Raw genomic sequence first — 18,072 nt, 5'->3', positions numbered from 1 at the left:
CCGCCATTTTCCGGAAACCCATTCATCAGCTTCCGGTGTTGAGGAGGACCAGGGAGACGGAGGGAGAAAGAAAAGCGAGCATACTGTTTTCTTCATACTCTTCGCCGACCTCCAAACCCAACAAGGCGTGCGCCTTTTGGAATTCGAAGGCGGCCGACTTATCTTTCGGGTCGGCCAATTCACCGCGGAAGTTTGTTTTTGGCGTGCAGTTGAATTGTCCCCATTCATTCCGTTGTCTGTGCTAGCACGCTAGGCTAAGCTAAGCTATTTTAGAGTCTGCTGCGCCAGGCCTTTTTTTCCCCTCCTGCTGGACTTTGTTACTAGCTCGTTTTGCTAACCCACGTTATTTTTCCTCCGATGACTTTCCCCCTCATCTGGGAAATAAAACCCACTGCTCTTTTCTGTGCTAATCAGAATCTAGTAAATCTATAGTGGGTTTCCAGTCGTCGCTAAATTCCGCGTGCAACCTTTTTTTTTGGGAGGGGGGGCGGTTTTGAGGTGCACTTTTTCAAGCGAATAACGCAGACCCGCGGAAAGACGCCGAAGCTTGCAGAGATGTCAGACTTCGACGAATTTGAACGGCAGCTGTCTGAAAACAAGCAAGGTGAGCGACGCACGCGTTCGGGCCGCGCTATGAATCTGCCGATGCCGTTGAGTCGTCTTGCCGCCATGTCGCTAAGCTACTCGGGCTCGGTCTACTTGCTGGAAGGTAAGGGCATCACAGTCGCTCGCCGGAGACTCAAAATGGGACCGCTTGCCAGTGTTGCAGCGGATCGACTTTTAAGAGCGTTGCGTTTTTTTTTCAGCAAGTGAATTCAACCGATTCATAATGGAGGGAACACGGTCATTAAAACATTTCGTTTGTCGCCGATTCGCGGCTCACGCTGTACTCGAGTGGGAGTGCAGACACTTGGCTAAAAAGTCATATTCACCGCCTTTTGATTGAAAGTGCGCAAATTTACAATCCCTGTAATATTGAAATGGTAAATACACATTGGAAAGTTCGTTTTTAAGATGTCACTTTTAATAATTAACGCTATTCGGTCACGTGAAGATACCCACCATGAGAATGATTTCTCACAATAAATACAAGGTAGAAAAGTGATGGCATCAATATGCAAGAAAAAAAATCTCCCAATCTCTATGTGATTTAAAAGAACGTCAACAACCTTCCTAGAAAATAACAAGATCCCATCACAGGTGTGCTGATTTTAACACAAGCCAACAGGCAAATCCTGTTTTGGTGGTCTTGGTCTCCAGTTAAAAGAAATAAAACAAATTCAACTTTGGCTCTGGCCCTGGCGTTTATGCTCTCAATAGCGTGTCCCCATAGCTTTGCTAACATTTCATTGATGGTGCCGTAACATGTTAGTCTGAAGCCGTTGTGTTGGCCTCTTTAACAATAAAAACAATATGTTGTACGAATTTGCCTTTTAGAAACATTGCAAACAATCGCATAATTCCCTTTGTCATTTTTAACTCAATGTCAAAATAGCAATAGAAATGACCAGTGTGCTGATCAACAAAAGACATATATTTTTCTTCTTTGTGCAGATTCTCAGTTTACAGGTTATGGTAATGGTCATTCAGAAAGCAACAATTAGCTCAGGATTACTTGACGCTGTTCTTTTTTGCGCCTCTAAAATGTGACTGAACCGTCATATTTTTCGAAGCTTCATCGCACAATCGTCAAAACAATTGATCTGCTTTCACCATCCATCCTTTTTGTGGTCCAGCTGAGCGGGACAAGGAGAACCGGCATCACCGCCGCTCCGGCTCCCGTAGCCGCAGCCGAGACAGGAAGAGGCGAAGCCGAGACGGGGACCGACGTAGCCGGGATCGCCGTGGTGACAGTAAGGATCGCAGACACAGACGCAGGTGCGTAGCCCCCCCTTTGTCTTCATCCACGAGTGGGCCGGCACGCTGGGAACATCCGTCGCAGCCCATAAACGCCAGCCAGTCTTTTCTGTCGTTTGAGGTTTTGCTCCTTTTGATTTGATTAAGCGTATCAATATGCCTCCTTCACACCTTGTCTGCCTTGGCGTCTTTCTCTCACTTCCTCTTCTGGGAAAGAAGCGATTTTACACATGACGGGAGACTCAGTTGTTGATGGCATTAAGCGCTCTCCACATCCATGCATCCTGTCATTTTCAATTTGGGATTTTGCATCTTCATTAAATGCAGCATCTGCTATTTTTAATTCACACCTGCAAATTCCTTCTGCCCATCTAATGGGCTTTATTTGCCGGGGGCGGGGGGTGTCTTTGTGAAGTGAATCACCGCAACGCTTGTGAAACATGACACCTATTACTACACTTTGTTTAAAAAAAATGTGGACTGCACTCGGGATACATGCTCACTTCACCCCAAATAAAGAATTTCCCGTTGACCAATCAGCAGGCTTCAGTGAGTGTGATGTCACCCAATTTTGCCCACATTTTGGCCTCCTTCAAATGGGGAGGGGTGTGTAAATGCACCCCATTGGCCACTCCTGATTTAGTTTTCAGAATATTTTCTTCTTGATGTTAAAATGGTAGCCCGAGTTACATCTGTTGATATTTTCTCCCCCCTTCGCTGTTTGTCTTTTATTTTTTTTAATTAATCACCAGGCTCAACCAGATCTCTGTGTAATAATCTTAAAAATGATGTCAGTGAAAAACAAACTAAAAATGGATTAGTAGTGAGTCGGCCAACTTTGGGCACATCTGCATCAAAGCATCCAGGCGCTCTCAATTCCTGACCCAACCTGTCCTAAGAAATCCCGCCAGTCGTGTCGGGCCGTGACTCCCTAGAAAATTTCGAAGCGGGACTGTTAGAGAATCATTTTGTGAAATCCCTCCAATGTCATTTCAGCTCACCACCGAGCTACCCACAAGACAATACTGCAAGGTAATACAGCAAATTGAACACAAAGCTGCTCTGTTGTGCCACAATCTCATGTCCCCCCGCCCACGAAAGTACAAAAAAACTGACTTGTGTGCGATTTTTAAAGGTATTTTTGTTTTGACATGAACGCCTCCAGATTGTGGCGTTTGTGTTTTGGATGGACTTTTGTTTTTTTTTCCCCCTCGCAACCTAATTTGGAGTCTCTTGTGTGTATCCCACAGCCGTTCCCCGCACCGCGAGAAGAAGAAGATCAAGGTGAAGAAATACTGGGATGTGCCACCACCTGGTTTTGAAAACATCAGCCCCATGCAGTACAAAGCCATGCAAGGTAGCGCCCTTTTTACTTGCTCGGGAGTGCCCGTGCTTGTGTGCGTTTGTTTGTCAAAAGTCTGCAGAGGTGCCTTGGCTTGAAAGTTGAGTTCATTCCCCGACTTTGCCTGTAGCTCAAATCATTCCTATTTCAAATCGAGCTCGAGCCTTATTGAAATGAAGGGAAATGCCATGACATGCCAGTCTCGCCGACGACACGAGAGCTTTTAAGATAAGATAAGATATCCTTTATTCGTCCCACAAAGGGGAAATTTACAGCCTCCAGCAGCAAGAATATGTAGAAAGAAAAAAAATTGTTTTTGATTCTTTTTAAAAGGGGGAAACATTTTTCTTTGGCTAATTTTTGCCTGTTTTGTGATTTTAATTTTTGGACACATTGCAACATAAGATGGTGACATTCACCACCCAAAAAAAGCCACATTTTTGCAGAGGTTTCTCTTTTGTAAAATTAAACAAATATAATGGGACAAAGCGTTATAAAATAGAGAAATGTTCTCCCCTAAAACTTGTATTGTTGTAGTTAGAGGACCCAAAAATGGCATCTTTTCCTTTTTTTCTGTCAGTTTTTCATTAATTGTGCTCCTCCTTCGAGTCTGTGGGGGGGGGGGTGCTCACACAAAATACAAGTTAGCAGTACTGTGTCACATTGTCGTGAAGTTCACCGCCATCATCTAGTGGGGCGTGCCTCAAAAGTCACTTACACAGTATGTCACAGTTTTGGCAGCAAAACAAAGTCAATCAATCGCCCAGCAAGTCAAGCCAGCAGCGCAAGTACGTATGTCAGGGGTGTCCAAACTTTTTGCCAAGGGGGCCAGATTTTATGTGGTAAAATGTCGGGGGGCCGACCTTGGCTGACATTCTTTACATTGAACAACAATATTGTTCAACAAATTTTAGTAAGCCAGTCTGTTTCACATTTCCATTTTTATTTTATTTTCAACAATCTTAAGAATTTCTTTTGGTTCATTTGAAACGGGTATATCACATGCAACTGCTTATTCACTTGACTTTTTCTTAAACAGAAGTCTCCTGAGTGCAAATGGATTGATTTGAAACATAAAATGTATCACCGTGACTTTTCAATAGTCGCAAAACCTTTGACTCGAACAACAGGGAAATGAACAAGCAATACACATATCCACAACTGCAAGGATCATTTGAAATATGACATATCAGTCAATATAAACACGGAGTGATGTCTTGTTAACTCGTGAGTGATGCCCTCTAGTGTCTAAATGCTATTACTCATTTAGTGAATGCTATTACTCATTTAGCCACTAGAGGGAAGCAGTACTCTATGAAACATCACTCACCAGTCTATGAGACCTCAGTCAATGCAACACGTGTTCCATTGCGCCCAACTTGCGGGCCAGACGGCACTGATTTTATGACGGGGGCAGAGGGCCGGATGAAATTCGGCCGAGGGCCGGATTTGGCCCGCGGGCCGGACTTTGGACATGCCTGACGTATGTTTAGCAAGCTTACCGATGTGCTTTGCATCCACAGCTGCGGGCCAAATTCCAGCCACGGCACTCTTGCCCACCATGACTCCGGACGGCCTGGCCGTCACTCCCACCCCCGTGCCCGTCGTGGGCAGCCAGATGACCCGACAGGCTCGCAGGCTCTATGTGGGAAACATCCCCTTCGGGATCACTGAGGTGCCACACGCGAAGCAGCGTCGAAGCGTTGCGTCCACTCTTTGACACCATGGGACGCGTGTGTGTGATTTTCTTCCGCTCTTCTCGTTCCCCAGGAGTCGATGATGGACTTCTTTAACGCTCAGATGCGTTTGGGTGGTCTTACTCAGGCCCCGGGAAATCCCGTGCTTGCTGTGCAGATTAACCAAGATAAGAATTTTGCCTTCCTTGAGGTGGGTCGTCTCTTGCCGTCGCTCACGCGTGTCTTTAAAAGTGAACCCGGACTGACGCCCGATTTCCTTTCCAGTTTCGCTCAGTGGATGAGACGACACAGGCAATGGCTTTTGATGGAATCATCTTTCAAGGCCAGAGCCTGAAAATTCGCCGTCCACACGATTACCAGCCACTGCCGGGCATGAGCGAGAACCCCAGTGTCTATGTGCCTGGTACACAGACAATTAATGGTTTTTACTATTACTACTCCTGTTGGCATCATTCATACACCATTTGCGTAAATATATATATGGGAGCTGGCACTGTTTGCTGTCCTCAAAGGTCTTGTTGTCAACACAGGAGTGGTATCCACAGTGGTGCCCGACTCAGCCCACAAGCTGTTCATCGGCGGGCTGCCCAACTACCTGAATGACGACCAGGTTAGTGGGCGGGCCCTAAAGCGGCCGACCTCCGTGGAAATCTGTTTTTGGAGCGTTTGTTGGCTATCCGGCGCTCGGGAGGTCCCCGTCGTCCGACGCTCTTTGCGCTTTGAAATGCTCAGTGGCATCGGATTCCGTACCCGGTCGCTCGATGGGTGTTATTGTGAAGTCTGTGTTTTCCGTTGCCCAGGTGAAGGAGCTGTTGACGTCCTTTGGGCCCCTGAAGGCCTTCAACCTGGTGAAGGACAGCGCAACAGGCCTGTCCAAAGGATACGCCTTCTGCGAATACGTCGACGTCAACCTCAATGACCAGGTAGCCAACGAGCGCCGCGCAAACCCTAAAAGGGTGTGGCGGGGGTTGCGCTACGCGTGGTGGCGACCGGACCGCTTTCAAGGCGTCCCTTTGTTGCAGGCGATCGCCGGGCTCAATGGCATGCAGCTGGGAGACAAGAAGCTCCTGGTGCAGCGAGCCAGCGTGGGATCTAAGAACGCCACTCTGGTATGTGGCAAGAGCCGGTTGGGTGGAGGCATGCGTGTATTCATTCATTCATTCAGTATTCCGGAGCCTGATGCCGTTTGCAGTTCCCTGTCGAGCCTTGCATTTAATGAGTGAACAGCTGCAAAAGATACGTCGTCATCATTGGGATTTTCCATCTTCAATGTTGGATCATTCGAGCCTCTCAACCAGAAGCAAAGTCAAATTTGGCTGAACAAATTCATTGGAACCAAATATTTACCCTCTACAGTGAAATGTTGCCAAAGTCTTGTAGTCGGAAAGTAGCAAGTAATGTAAAGAATAATACCTCTCGACTGAGAGAGACCATTGTCTTTGTATTTTGGGGACACGGCAGTTATTTTTTTAGGCTAATGTAAGGCGAGTTTAAATTATTAAATTTGCTGTCAGTTTGTCACGTATTTTCCGTTCAAGCTATGAACACCATTAAAAAAAAAATTCAAAATGAATAAACGAATCTATTCGCACATGATTTTAAAAAGTCAATAACGCCATATCAATATATAAAACATCCATCCATCCAAAATGTTTCACGCAAATGAGCAATTAGAAAGACAGCCGCCTTCCCATTTGTGTTTTTGGAGCACCTTGTAACAGTTTTTTGGGGTTTTTTTTGTATGTGTGCTTGTTGTTGCAGACCAGCATCAACCAGACCCCCGTCACGCTGCAGGTGCCGGGCCTGAACAGCACCGTGACTCAAATGGGCGGCCTGCCCACCGAGGTGCTGTGCCTGATGAACATGGTTGCGCCCGAGGACCTGGTGGACGATGAAGAGTACGAGGAGATCGTGGAAGACGTCCGGGACGAGTGCAGCAAGTACGGCCAAGTCAAGAGCATCGAGATCCCGCGGCCCGTCGACGGCCTGGAAGTGCCCGGCACCGGGAAGGTGAGACCGGACCCCTTGCTCCACCCCCGTTGTTGCTACAAATTTACACTCAACACGCCGTCAAACATCCGTATTGAACCTTTAAGAGCCAGACTTTATTTTTGCCACTTGCTGGTTTGTACCCGTTAATTCCCATGTCAAAGTTTCCAAGTTAGAAAATGTCAAAAAGTGCCACTTCCATTCAAACGATCGCGTTGTCTCCCTGCAGATCTTTGTGGAGTTCATGTCGGTGTTCGACTCCCAGAAAGCCATGCAAGGCCTGACAGGAAGGAAATTTGCCAACAGAGTAGTGGTGACCAAGTACTGCGACCCTGATGCGTATCACCGCCGGGACTTCTGGTAGAGGAGGCAAGACGGGGGGGGGGGGGGGGGGGGGGGTGAGGCTCGAATTCCCACTGACTAGATCAGCCCAATAGGTGATAGGTAAAAAAAAAAATTAAGTGGAGATCACCGTGTGTGATACTGAGATCTTAAAAAAAATAAAATAAAGTCACACGGGGGGGTTGTTCTGGTTGTCGGGGTTTTGTCATTGTTAGATAAGGGAGGGGGGTGGGAGGGTCTAAAATTTTTTGAGAAATGTGTGTTCGAATAGGTCCAGGGTGGGGTCAGCAGTTTTTATATTTTGCGAGCCGGAGATGTCATTTTTGGCAGGGGAGGGGGGGGGGGTGGTGTAACATGTCGACGTTTGTATTTAAATGGAAGGAACTTCGAGAAGCAATTAAGATGGCTCTATGGAAATGAAAAGAGGGTGAAAATGATGAGGGCTTTTTTTTTTTTTTTTTTTGTCAGGCCGCCTCGTACTTCAAATTCTTCTTCACTAGCTGTAACGTCCAATTGAGTTTCACCGCCATTAGAAAGACTAGAGGAGACATTGTTGGGTTTTTTTTTTTGGATTTGTTTGTTTTTGTCAGACTACTGCCCCTCCCCCCCCCTCAGGACGATCGCTTGAGCATGTCGTGTGAACGTCAAATGTTACTGTTCCGATACTATGTGTAGCTTTGCCGGCTCCAACTTTGTAACATCACATTGTGCGCAGCCTGTAGAATAACACCAACTACAGTAAAGGGAAGTTTTCCATCCATTTTCCCCCCCCGGGTTGATCCTCTTCTTTTAACAGCAACACTCAAACCTATTTATTGGGAATTTCGCTGACCAAAAGCCTTACTGGGATGATTCCAAGACAATTGGACAAAGAATCAAATCCGGCCGGCCCTTGCGTAAGAAATTCTTTAATCACTTACAAAAGGCTTCACTCTCCTGTGCTTTGGCTCGCATTGCCATTCATGTCCCTTTGTCGGCGCAAAGATCTGAACTGTCACTTGTGTTTGGACCCGGTGATTAATTCATTTTTTGTTTCATTTGTGTGCATCGTCTCACCTCTTTGACAAGACCAAATAAACACATGAGTTATACCTACACCTCGTCTTGTACTGGAAACACTGCTAACTGGCACGACTCCAGCTTTCCTATTTAAGGATGCGCATATTTTTCTTTTCTAAGTAACCCCTTTGACATATTCGTCCCATTTTGCTAATTTCTTTACAAGAAAAAAAGGCTGGGGTCGGGGGGAGTCACTAGAATTAAGTTGCAGTCACGAAAAAAAGATGCTTGAGTCGCAATTACACCCAAATAGGAGCAAATGAAAAGGAAAAAAAAATACACGAGCTCAGCATCTGTCGGAAACTGGAGGGATTTTTTGAATTGCAGCAGGAAGAAAATAAGACGCATTAAAGTGTTGCCGGTTTCTCCTTCGTGGCGGTCAAAATATACTGTAGTCTCGCGCCACAGCAGTTGCCAAGCAAGTGCAGAAGGAGGAAAAAAAATCACACTCATGATCATGACAATGATCAATGATAATGCACCCAGCAGCCCTCCCCAACGTTTGTATGCACAGTGAAGTCGTGTTTGAGGTCTGACTGCAGTTAAAGAGTCAATAATATAGACAGTAATGGCGATGGCGATATGCGAAATATTTATTTCGTAAAAGGTACACATTGCACAATGACCAGCGGTACTTTCCTGACATTCAGTGGGGCGTTGTTACAACATTGAAAAGTGAAGACTCAAATCAATTTTATTCAATAAATTCAGTGCAGAAAGTGTTACCAAACTCACATTTCAAGAAGCCAGCCAGTGTTACAAGCATCGCGTGCGTCCTAATCACGATTAAGAAAATATATATATTTTTTTTAACTCATCAAAATAGGTCTATTGGTGAGTTGCTTGGGAGGAGAGTATGTGTAGTTAGCCATGATGCCCACAAGGCGACGCTGTCTGGTACTCTTGCTTGCGGTATGTGACGTCAGACTAACTCGCCACAATATTTTCAGTTAAAAAAAAAATGGAACGTTTCAACCTATCTAATAATAATACAATTCATGATAGTGGAAATCAGATATTGTCCAGGCCATTTAACACACGTATGTTACGATGTCGTATCACTGACTGGTGCTTGTTAATCCGGGCAGGCAACACCTCCCTCGTTGGATCTTGATTCAGAGGCAACATTGTGACCCAATGGAAAAAAGAGCTTGTTTTGTCCTGTTCTCTGCTCGTCACCTCGACACCATCCTAAACTCTTACTCCCTTGTTATACACACAATATGATGATAATAATAATAATACATTTTATTTGTGGGCGCCTTTCTAGAAACTCAAGGACACCTTACAACAGGCATGTCCAAAGTCCGGCCCGGGGGCCAAATCCGGCCCGCGGTCGAATTTCATCCGGCCCTCGGCCCCTGTCATAAAATCAGTGCCGTCTGGCCCGCAGGTTGGGCGCAATGGAACACGTGTTGCATTGACTGAGGTCTCGTAGACTGGGGAGTGATGTTTCATAGAGTACTGCTTCCCTCTAGTGGCTAAATGAGTAATAGCATTCACTAAATGAGTAATAGCATTTAGACACTAGAGGGCATCACTCACGAGTTAACAAGTCATCACTCCGTGTTTATATTGACTGATATGTCATATTTCAAATTCCTGTTTCAAATGAACCAAAAGAAATTCTTAAGATTGTTGAAATTAAAATAAAAATGGAAATGTGAAACAGACTGGCTTACTAAAATTTGTTGAACAATATTGTTGTTCAATGTAAAGAATGTCAGCCAAGGTCGGCCCCCTGACATTTTACCACATAAAATCTGGCCCCCTTGGCAAAAAGTTTGGACACCCCTGCCTTACAACAAGCAGTTAAAATCACGAGTACAATGTTAAAAGATAAGATAATACTATATGGGCAAAAGTTATATCGTCGGTGGCTGAACTAAAGCCCCGTGTTCCCCCTTGATCATTTTAACAAGACACTTTGGGAAAGGCACCTTTTGTAGGTTTAAAAAGCAGGATTAATCAGGATTTCACCGCCGATCGTTTTCATCCAAAGCCAGTCTCGATTCCTCTTTCATATGTCCACGCTGTGCCAAAACATAACCAAAACACCCAGCATCTCATGGCCGCCAGTGAAACCACACCCAAAATCACCGAGAGGGTGCAGCGCAAAGAGTTAGATCAACCATGTGACGCCATCCGAGAGTATTCCAATCGTTAACCACACTAACTTATTGAGACATGGTTGGGCGGATCAATCGCTCAACTCTCTGCTGTAAGACGAGCCGAGCCGCAGGAGCACTCGCCGCGGGCTCCTCCTTCGCTCTCGCTTAATGTCGTTAACAGGTGCCCGTCCGAAATAGACACGCGCACGCATGGCGAGTGTGTGGCGGAAACGGACATGTTTGTAGTCACGTCATGCGTAGGCCAGAGCGGATGTGTGTGTGTGAGAGAGAGATCGCCCTGCGCCACCTCGCCTTACTAGCGACTAACATTACCGGCTACACGCACATCGTCGGATATTGAATCAAGAAGCGTGTGAGCCAACTGGGCTGCAGCCCCCTCCCCTGTTTGACTCCCTTTCCATGAGTGTTATGTACCCCCTCCTCTGTCGCTCTCTCGTTCCTGTTCACTAACTCTGCCATGAAGCAGCCCTTTGCTCTTTGAATTTTCAGGCGTCTTCTTCTCAACCCAGCACCAAATCACAGGTCAGAATTCTTTTTTTTTTCCTTTCCTCTCCCAATTGTTGATTTCACACACACGGGTGCACACACACACACACACACACAGAGTTGCAAAAGTCCCAGGATCACACATTTAGGCTCAATTCTTGTTCCATGAACCTACCATGCATGATTTTAATAAGTGAGAGAGTAAACCCACGCAGGCTCGACGACAACAGGAAGGCCGAGACCCAAAATCGAACCCACGATCTCTGTACTGCGAGGCGGTGGCCCTCACCGGGCTTTCACCGTGCCGCCCGCCATCAAAACGTAGAATCTAATCGTGCCATGGTCATAAAATAATCCCAATATTTTGTTTCGCGAGCACTTCAAGCAGCTTTAGCATTGAGGTGTGCATAATAAAGATAAAAAAAATGTTATTAGTGTTATATTTGTCTTGAACTATTCATGAGGAATATTAAAGCACAGCATAATTACCTATGAAATTACAAAATTGAAGATTTAACAGTACTATTGGGAATTTTATTTTCTTATTCCGTATCGATCACTCCTGTCAAAACCTACATTTGCTCCGATCAAGGCATATTAAAGATGACTTCAGTTCTGACCAAGATGATTATTTTGCGTCGCTTTCGTCTCGCTAAGCAAAGATGCTTGACGGCTCTCGGATTGGATCTCATTATTACGCCGGTCCGCATCGCATATGCCACCTCACCCCAAAAAAAAGCTAACCCCCGTAGCTCATGTCTTGGATCTCACGATGGGAAAGATTCCATTCTATGCATGTTATGACGTCAATGTAAACGCGCTTTGTCGTTCTGAATGAATCTCCAAATCCAGCGTTACGACAAAACAGGTGGCTCGTGTGCTCCGGTGCCGAATTAAAACCTTTGAGACTGCTGGCGCAAAGCTCACAATGAAGTGATCCGACAACTCTGTGGATGGGGTCAGGGGGCTTCTGTCCTGTGACCCGTCGAAGCCCCCCCCCCCCCCCCCCCCGAACCCACCGCAAGCCTGCGCTCTTGTTCAGGCTGGCGTTATCACCTGCCTCGCATCCCCGCGTGGGTCATCTGCCACCTCGTTAAACCGCTCCCACGGCCCCCCCCCCCCCCCCCCCCCCCCGTGGGCCGTGCCATGTGATGCAGGCTGTCGGGTATTTGTGGCATCGCGTTATCCCCGCAGATCAGACGGGGATTCGCATCCGAGCCCAACGCAGTGGGACGACTCGGGTCTGAGCTCTGTGGTGGGACAATAAAAGAGACAGGTGGCTCACTGCGGCACTCACCGTGAGCCCCCCCACCCCCCAAACCCCGGCGCCAAACCACTTCACTAATGTAGACAAAACGATTCTCTGACTTTCTAGTTGGGAGAGCGATAAAGCTTCAGCTTGCTGTTCTGCTTGAAGTCTTTGAAAAATGGAGAGTCAGTAAGAGGAAAAAAAAAACGCCTATCTTGTCATTTTTCAGTGTGGTGTTCCGCAGGGATCCTTTCTTGTCCCTCTCCTGTTTAACTTACGCCTTGGTTTGTGTCATTTTTAAGGCTGGTTAGTAAGATTGCGGTACACGTTGGACCTTGAATTGAACATCTGTGCTCTTTGCTGTCTTATTTATTGTTGCATTTCTTTTTCAGAGGACTGCAGGAAAGGAAATACTTGGACAGAAGCTTATTTTTTTTATCTTGGTATTATCAGAGTTTTATTTATTCACCATTATAAAGCTACACGAAAACTAAATACACACAAGCTGAGATGTGGAACAACTTCTTCGTGGCCCGGGACGAGGAGGGCCGCATGGGGGCGGCGGGCGGCGGCCAAGGAGGAGCTCTGGCCGCCCTTCAGGGCGGCCGTGCTCAGAGACGAAGCCAAAAGATGAGCGACAGCCAGAACGGCAAGATCAAGCTGGCCTTCCTGGTGTGTGCGGTGGGCGTCACGCTGACCGTGCTGGCGGTGGGCACCGAATTTTGGGTGGAGCTGGCGCAGCCCAAGGACTTTGGCGGCAACCAGACGTGCCAGCTGGCGCACTACGGCCTTTGGAAAACCTGCGTGCGCACCCTGTGGGTTGCCGACGTGGACCCCGAGAGGGCGAGCTGCGGTCCAGCTGAACTACCGGGAGGTGAGACGTGACGCTCTCTTTGACTTCACTCGTGGAATGCTAGCTCACTTGTTGCCATGGTGACCACAAGGCACAACCTACTCAATGTTTGTAATTAAACATCCTGAGTCACGTGAGACTGGTCTGCCTCGGCGTGCGGGCTCCCTGTGTGGCGTTTGCATGTTCTCCCCGTGCCTCGCGTGGGCTTTCTCCTGCTACTTCGGTTTCCTGATCCAAATGATGGGCCCTCGAGGACCCCACTTTGGCACCTGCGCTAGTCTAAACGAAGGGAGTCCTCCGGGGCCCCTATCCAGCCCTCCTCCTCCTCCAACGCACCCGATTCAAACGATTAGCTCTTCAAGCTCTGTCAAAGATCAAGAAAACTGCGTTATGCACCGCCGCTTCCATAAAAGAAGAAATGCCCATCCCATTGTGTGACCGAATGTGAGCCTCATACGCATGCCTGTCTTGGAAATGTTCCACAGAGGGAGGGGTGGGGAGATGAGGGTGCGAGCACGCGGCGTATGTACAGCGTTTGCATCTAGGTCAGCCAATTCAATCGTTCGCGAAGAACGGCAACGGATTCGTCCAATGGAAGGAGCGCGAAGGGAAGCCGCGCGGATGGCGCATTACGTAACCGCCCGCCGACAGATACGACGCGGCCGCGAAAGCTTGCGCTCTTCTGGCGAGACTTTTCAATAAGATGGCGGGACAAAATGCGGCTAATCGGCCCGCCGCGTCGGTGGTTAGCACGGTTGGATTTTGGTGTGAGATCATAAAGAGACAAGAATCAGGTCTACTTTAGCATTCTCGCGCCTAAAAAAAAAACAACAAAGATTTGCTGAGGCTGTCGTTAAAGCTTGACTGATTAATCAGTGAAGAAATTGGCTATTGGCTCATAAAAAATTGGCCACGTTTTTTTTTTTGTGCACGTTAGTATTTTCAAACACCAACAAAAATCTGCAGATTTTCCTCCTTGCTGTCATGTAAGAAAATGACGACAGCGTTGTCTCTTGTGGAAAGTGTCAAGGAAGCCCAAAGAAGCGATTTTATCACTGCTATAGTTGAGAATTATCCGGTCGTGTCAAATGTCGGAATCGGCCTCAAAAACAATTTATATTTCTACATATCCTTACCGGTCAGTTTCTACTCAAATAGAAAACCCCCTTTTTTTTTTAACCCTTCTATTGATCGCACGCAATTGTGCTACGTGCTGCGGCAGCCGTTGTGCTGGCGACCATGTTTCTCGCACGCCCTCGCGCCACTGGCAGATGGCCGCCAGCCCACCGCCATGTTTGTTTGATGCCAAGATAGCAACTGTTTTGTTGCCCGTCTTCCTGTCGCTACTCGCCGAGCGTCTGAGGCGTCTGGAACGCAATATGTGCGTAATGAGCAAGCGGCATTGCGCACAAGCTAGTAGTCGCGACATGGACTGTGTGTGTGTGTGTGTGTGTGTGTGTGTGTGTGTGTGTGCGCGCACGCTGTAGTATTCCTTAACGGAGAGAGTTAAGTTGTGACTGTGCGGCCGAGAAGTCCAGTGGAATCTGTCTGCTTCACAGTTTTGGTCTAAATATAGTGAAAGGTCAACAAGGGAGCGGGAGAGCGAGGGACCAAGGGAGAGCAGGTCTAATGCCCGATGAACTAACTCGCCGTGTCGTCCCCTCCGCACACTCGCACCCCACCATCCCTTGTTTCCTGGACCACCCCCTCCCCTAGCCCCCTCCATCTTCGGCTTCCCTCTTGCTTCTCCATCTGCGCTCCCACCCCACTCCTCCTCTTCTTCAGATACCTCTCCAACCTCCTTAACCCCTGTTGTTGATTTTATTTTTTCGGGGTGCTCTTATGAGACCTTGAGATCACAATCAATCAATTAATCAAGATCTTGACACGACTGCTTCTTCTAGTCACACCACGACACTCCCATAAAGGAGTAGAATGTACAGATATCTGTTTTCAAATATCGGCAATGCTATAACAAAAATAAATAAAATCACATGAAAAATAAAAAGGCCTACTCAAGTAAATTACGAATGTCTAAAAAAAATCTATCGAAGTACAGTAATGAAATCCACGGCTGTCCCCGCACCGTATGTGCAGTGTGTGTATTCCGACTCAACACTGGGATATAAATAGAAATGATGCCTGGAAGGACCAAAGTGTGCGCATGGATGCATAGAAAGCATATCGCACAAGAACAGCAGCGATCTGTCGCACGCCGCGTGGCACTAAAGTTTCCTTTTTCCCCCTCGACAGAATCCAACTGCACCTACTTCAAATTCTTCACCTCGGGGGAGAACGCCGTCATGTTCAAGAAGACGACAAACAAGAGTAAGTTGAATGTGAAACGGTGGTTGCCTAGCCTCCTAGCCGCCACGCCCCCCCCCCCCCCCACACCCCGCCCCCCCAAAAAAGGACTGATGATGACATCGGTGGCCCACACTCGCACATTAGCACGGGCTTAGCATGTCACGTCTGCCAACAAAGTCTGTTTCAAGCTGAGCCAAATGGGCACGTGGCCCACTTGCAAACACGCCGCCATTTTGGCTCATCAAATCCAAGGATGCGTTCGGCGCGCAGAATATGCATTGGCAAAATGGTGGGGAGGCGTGAACCAGTGTCGCACGCGTTTTTCTTACTCGTATTCTCAAAACCTAAACTCGAATGAACTCCCAAACCAAGCGCAGTGCTAACCCTAAAATTCTAATCCTAACCTAAATGAACAACTGACTCCTCGAAGTAGAATAAGGTTTTTAGGGTTGGCTTTAAAAGTAGGGGTTGGGTTTCAAACTTTGCTATCAGAATAGATTTTAGAAATAGGAATAAGGTTTCTATGTAATGTTTAAAAGTTAGGACTAGGGTTTGAAAGAAAGATTTTCAAACGCTAATATTTCTTCTTACCCCTAATTTGAAGCCCCAACTCTTCAACGAATGTTAGGGTTCGGAAGAGGGGTTTGAAACTAAGATTAGGGTTCACAAGTCGGGTTCAAAACTTGGGTTAGGGTTTGGAATTAGGGTTTGACACTTGAGTTAGGTTTTGGAAGTAGGGTTTGACACTAGGGTTAGGGTCCAGACGTAGGGGGTTAGGGTTCGGACGTTGGATTTGGAACTCAGGTTAGGATTCAGAACTAGGTTTAGGGCCTTCCGACTTCCGAGCCCTAAACCGAGTTCTGAACCCTAACCTGAGTTCCAAATCCAACTTCCGAACCCTAACCCCTAGTTTAAAAGCCTACTTCTGGACCCTAACCCTAATGTCAAACAGTAGGGTTCGGAAGTAGAGTTCCAAACTCTGTTTCGGGTTATCAAGTAGGGTTCAAAATTCGGGTAGGGCTTCGGACGTTGGATTTGGAACTAGGGTTAGGGTTCAGAACTAGGTTTAGGGCCTTCCGACTTCCGAGCCCTAAACCTAGTTCTGAACCCTAACCTGAGTTCCAAATCCAACTTCCGAACCCTAACCCCTAGTTTAAAACCCTACTTCTGGACCCTAACCCTAATGTCAAACAGTAGGGTTCGGGAGTAGAGTTCCAAACTCTGTTTCGGGTTATCAAGTAGGGTTCAAAATTCGGGTAGGGCTACGGACGTTGGATTTGGAACTAGGGTTAGGGTTCAGAACTAGGTTTAGGGCCTTCCGACTTCCGAGCCCTAAACCTAGTTCTGAACCCTAACCTGAGTTACAAATCCAACTTCCGAACCCTAACCCCTAGTTTAAAACCCTACTTCTGGACCCTAACCCTAATGTCAAACAGTAGGGTTCGGAAGTAGAGTTCCAAACTCGGTTTCGGGTTATCAAGTAGGGTTCAAAATTCGGGTTCGGCTTCGGACGTTGGATTTGGAACTAGGGTTAGGGCTCGGAAGTAGGGTTCAGTACTAGGGTATGGTTTTATCTGTAGGGTTCCCGACTTGGGTTAGGGTTTGCAAGTAGGGTTCAAAAAAGCATGAAGCGCTCGTCATTGATGCGCGTGACGTTTCACTCCAGTTGTCCCTCTCCCTAGACTTGAGCCTGGCGGCGGCCATTTTGGCTCTGCTGGGTCTGACCCTCATGGTGACCGGCTCCATCTGCATCATCATGACGCTCAGCAAAGGCGTGGCCTTCTTCCTCAAGCCCGCCTCCTTCTGCTTCATCCTCTCAGGTGAGAACTCGCCGTCTCCCCGACCACCTTCTCATCATCCAAACGATCAACTTTTAACGCCGCACACGCGCAGGTGTCCTGGTCCTGATCTCCGTCCTAATTTTCCACCGCTCCGTACTGGCCTTGTTGTCCAGCGACCACGCCGTCCCGCTGCATCACCAACTGGCGTGGTCGGCGGCCTGCGCGGGCTCGGCGGGCGCCGTCCTCATGTTGGGAGGCGTCCTTTTCCTCGTCCTTTCGCTTCACGGCATTTCCTGGCAGAAGTGTTTGCCACACAACAACAGCGCCACCTAGTGTGCGGCTGCGGACGTGGCAACATCGCTTCAGGGTTTTTTGTTTTTTTTTCTACACCGTTTTTCTAGCCCAACAATTAGCATAGCTTAGCATTAAACAGTGATGACTCAATACCTCATTGTATCTCGATTGTTTCCATTCTGTGAAGCAGATTTCACCGACAGGTATGCATATCCTATATTTTTGATTTATTTTCGAGGAGTTTACAATCTTTGTCCAATCAGATTGCGCTCTCATTGTGTTGCTATGCCAAACGAATCGGCCCCAGGCCCTTCAGAATCAGGAAACGTCAACGTCGTGAGCAACCGGCACTGTCGTCAGATTTCAAATTCAGATTTGTTGGTGAAATCGATGGTTTGTGTGTGTGGGTGCGTGGGTTCCCCCCCCCCCCCCCCCTATGAGTAAACATGAAAAATAATTTCCCCTCCAATTCACCTTACAAGTGACCTTTCCGCCCGCAGAGCCTCACCGCCCCTACTCCAACGCTATAATTAGCCTTTCATTGCTGTTTGGAAACCTTATCCGTGAATTTCAACTGTGTGTGCCTCATCGTTGACTTTTCCACACTCAACCTCAACGTGCGTGCAGCTTCTCCAAGTGCTGTCCAAAGTGCCACCCACACCCCAACACCCCCATGGGGGCTCA

The 18,072-nt window shown here is 47.4% G+C and overlaps 2 protein-coding genes across 8 annotated transcripts; both read left to right on the top strand.

The window, feature by feature from the left end:
- The first annotated feature begins 9 nt into the window (after window positions 1-9).
- u2af2a (U2 small nuclear RNA auxiliary factor 2a) lies at window positions 10-8,322 on the top strand. 6 transcript variants are annotated; one of them, XM_052065174.1, is made up of 12 exons: window positions 10-604; window positions 1,737-1,878; window positions 2,854-2,889; window positions 3,108-3,214; window positions 4,723-4,874; window positions 4,970-5,086; window positions 5,161-5,299; window positions 5,427-5,506; window positions 5,697-5,819; window positions 5,919-6,005; window positions 6,658-6,906; window positions 7,115-8,322. In XM_052065174.1, the coding sequence occupies exons 1-12, from the start codon at window positions 556-558 to the stop codon at window positions 7,247-7,249; spliced, it is 1,416 nt and encodes a 471-aa protein (XP_051921134.1). In that variant the 5' UTR covers window positions 10-555; the 3' UTR covers window positions 7,250-8,322. The 6 variants fall into 6 exon arrangements, with proteins under 6 accessions (XP_051921134.1, XP_051921133.1, XP_051921132.1 ...); XM_052065173.1 differs by having other exon boundaries at window positions 5,409-5,506; XM_052065172.1 differs by having other exon boundaries at window positions 5,161-5,317.
- Window positions 8,323-10,139: 1,817 nt separating this feature from the next.
- cacng6b (calcium channel, voltage-dependent, gamma subunit 6b) lies at window positions 10,140-17,538 on the top strand. 2 transcript variants are annotated; one of them, XM_052065298.1, is made up of 5 exons: window positions 10,147-10,940; window positions 12,546-13,027; window positions 15,260-15,334; window positions 16,996-17,133; window positions 17,207-17,538. In XM_052065298.1, the coding sequence occupies exons 2-5, from the start codon at window positions 12,664-12,666 to the stop codon at window positions 17,425-17,427; spliced, it is 798 nt and encodes a 265-aa protein (XP_051921258.1). In that variant the 5' UTR covers window positions 10,147-10,940; window positions 12,546-12,663; the 3' UTR covers window positions 17,428-17,538. The 2 variants fall into 2 exon arrangements, with proteins under 2 accessions (XP_051921257.1, XP_051921258.1); XM_052065297.1 differs by lacking the exon at window positions 16,996-17,133 and having other exon boundaries at window positions 10,140-10,940; window positions 17,134-17,538.
- The last annotated feature ends 534 nt before the right edge of the window (window positions 17,539-18,072 follow it).

This window comes from Hippocampus zosterae, chromosome 5 (genome assembly GCF_025434085.1).
Source record: "Hippocampus zosterae strain Florida chromosome 5, ASM2543408v3, whole genome shotgun sequence".
Lineage (NCBI taxonomy): Eukaryota > Metazoa > Chordata > Actinopteri > Syngnathiformes > Syngnathidae > Hippocampus > Hippocampus zosterae.
Note: the sequence above shows the minus strand (reverse complement) of the source record. Positions and strands in the feature narration are given on the sequence as shown.

Excerpts from the sequence above, each read along its gene's own strand:
- u2af2a (XM_052065171.1), top strand. The coding sequence starts at position 556 with ATGTCAGACTTCGACGAATTTGAACGGCAGCTGTCTGAAAACAAGCAA. Across the intron at positions 1,879-2,853 it reads GATCGCAGACACAGACGCAG|CTCACCACCGAGCTACCCAC; the intron begins GTGCGTAGCCCC and ends ATGTCATTTCAG. Across the intron at positions 4,875-4,969 it reads TCCCCTTCGGGATCACTGAG|GAGTCGATGATGGACTTCTT; the intron begins GTGCCACACGCG and ends CTCGTTCCCCAG.
- cacng6b (XM_052065297.1), top strand. The coding sequence starts at position 12,664 with ATGTGGAACAACTTCTTCGTGGCCCGGGACGAGGAGGGCCGCATGGGG. Across the intron at positions 13,028-15,259 it reads TCCAGCTGAACTACCGGGAG|AATCCAACTGCACCTACTTC; the intron begins GTGAGACGTGAC and ends CCCCCTCGACAG. Across the intron at positions 15,335-17,133 it reads CAAGAAGACGACAAACAAGA|GTGAGAACTCGCCGTCTCCC; the intron begins GTAAGTTGAATG and ends TCATCCTCTCAG.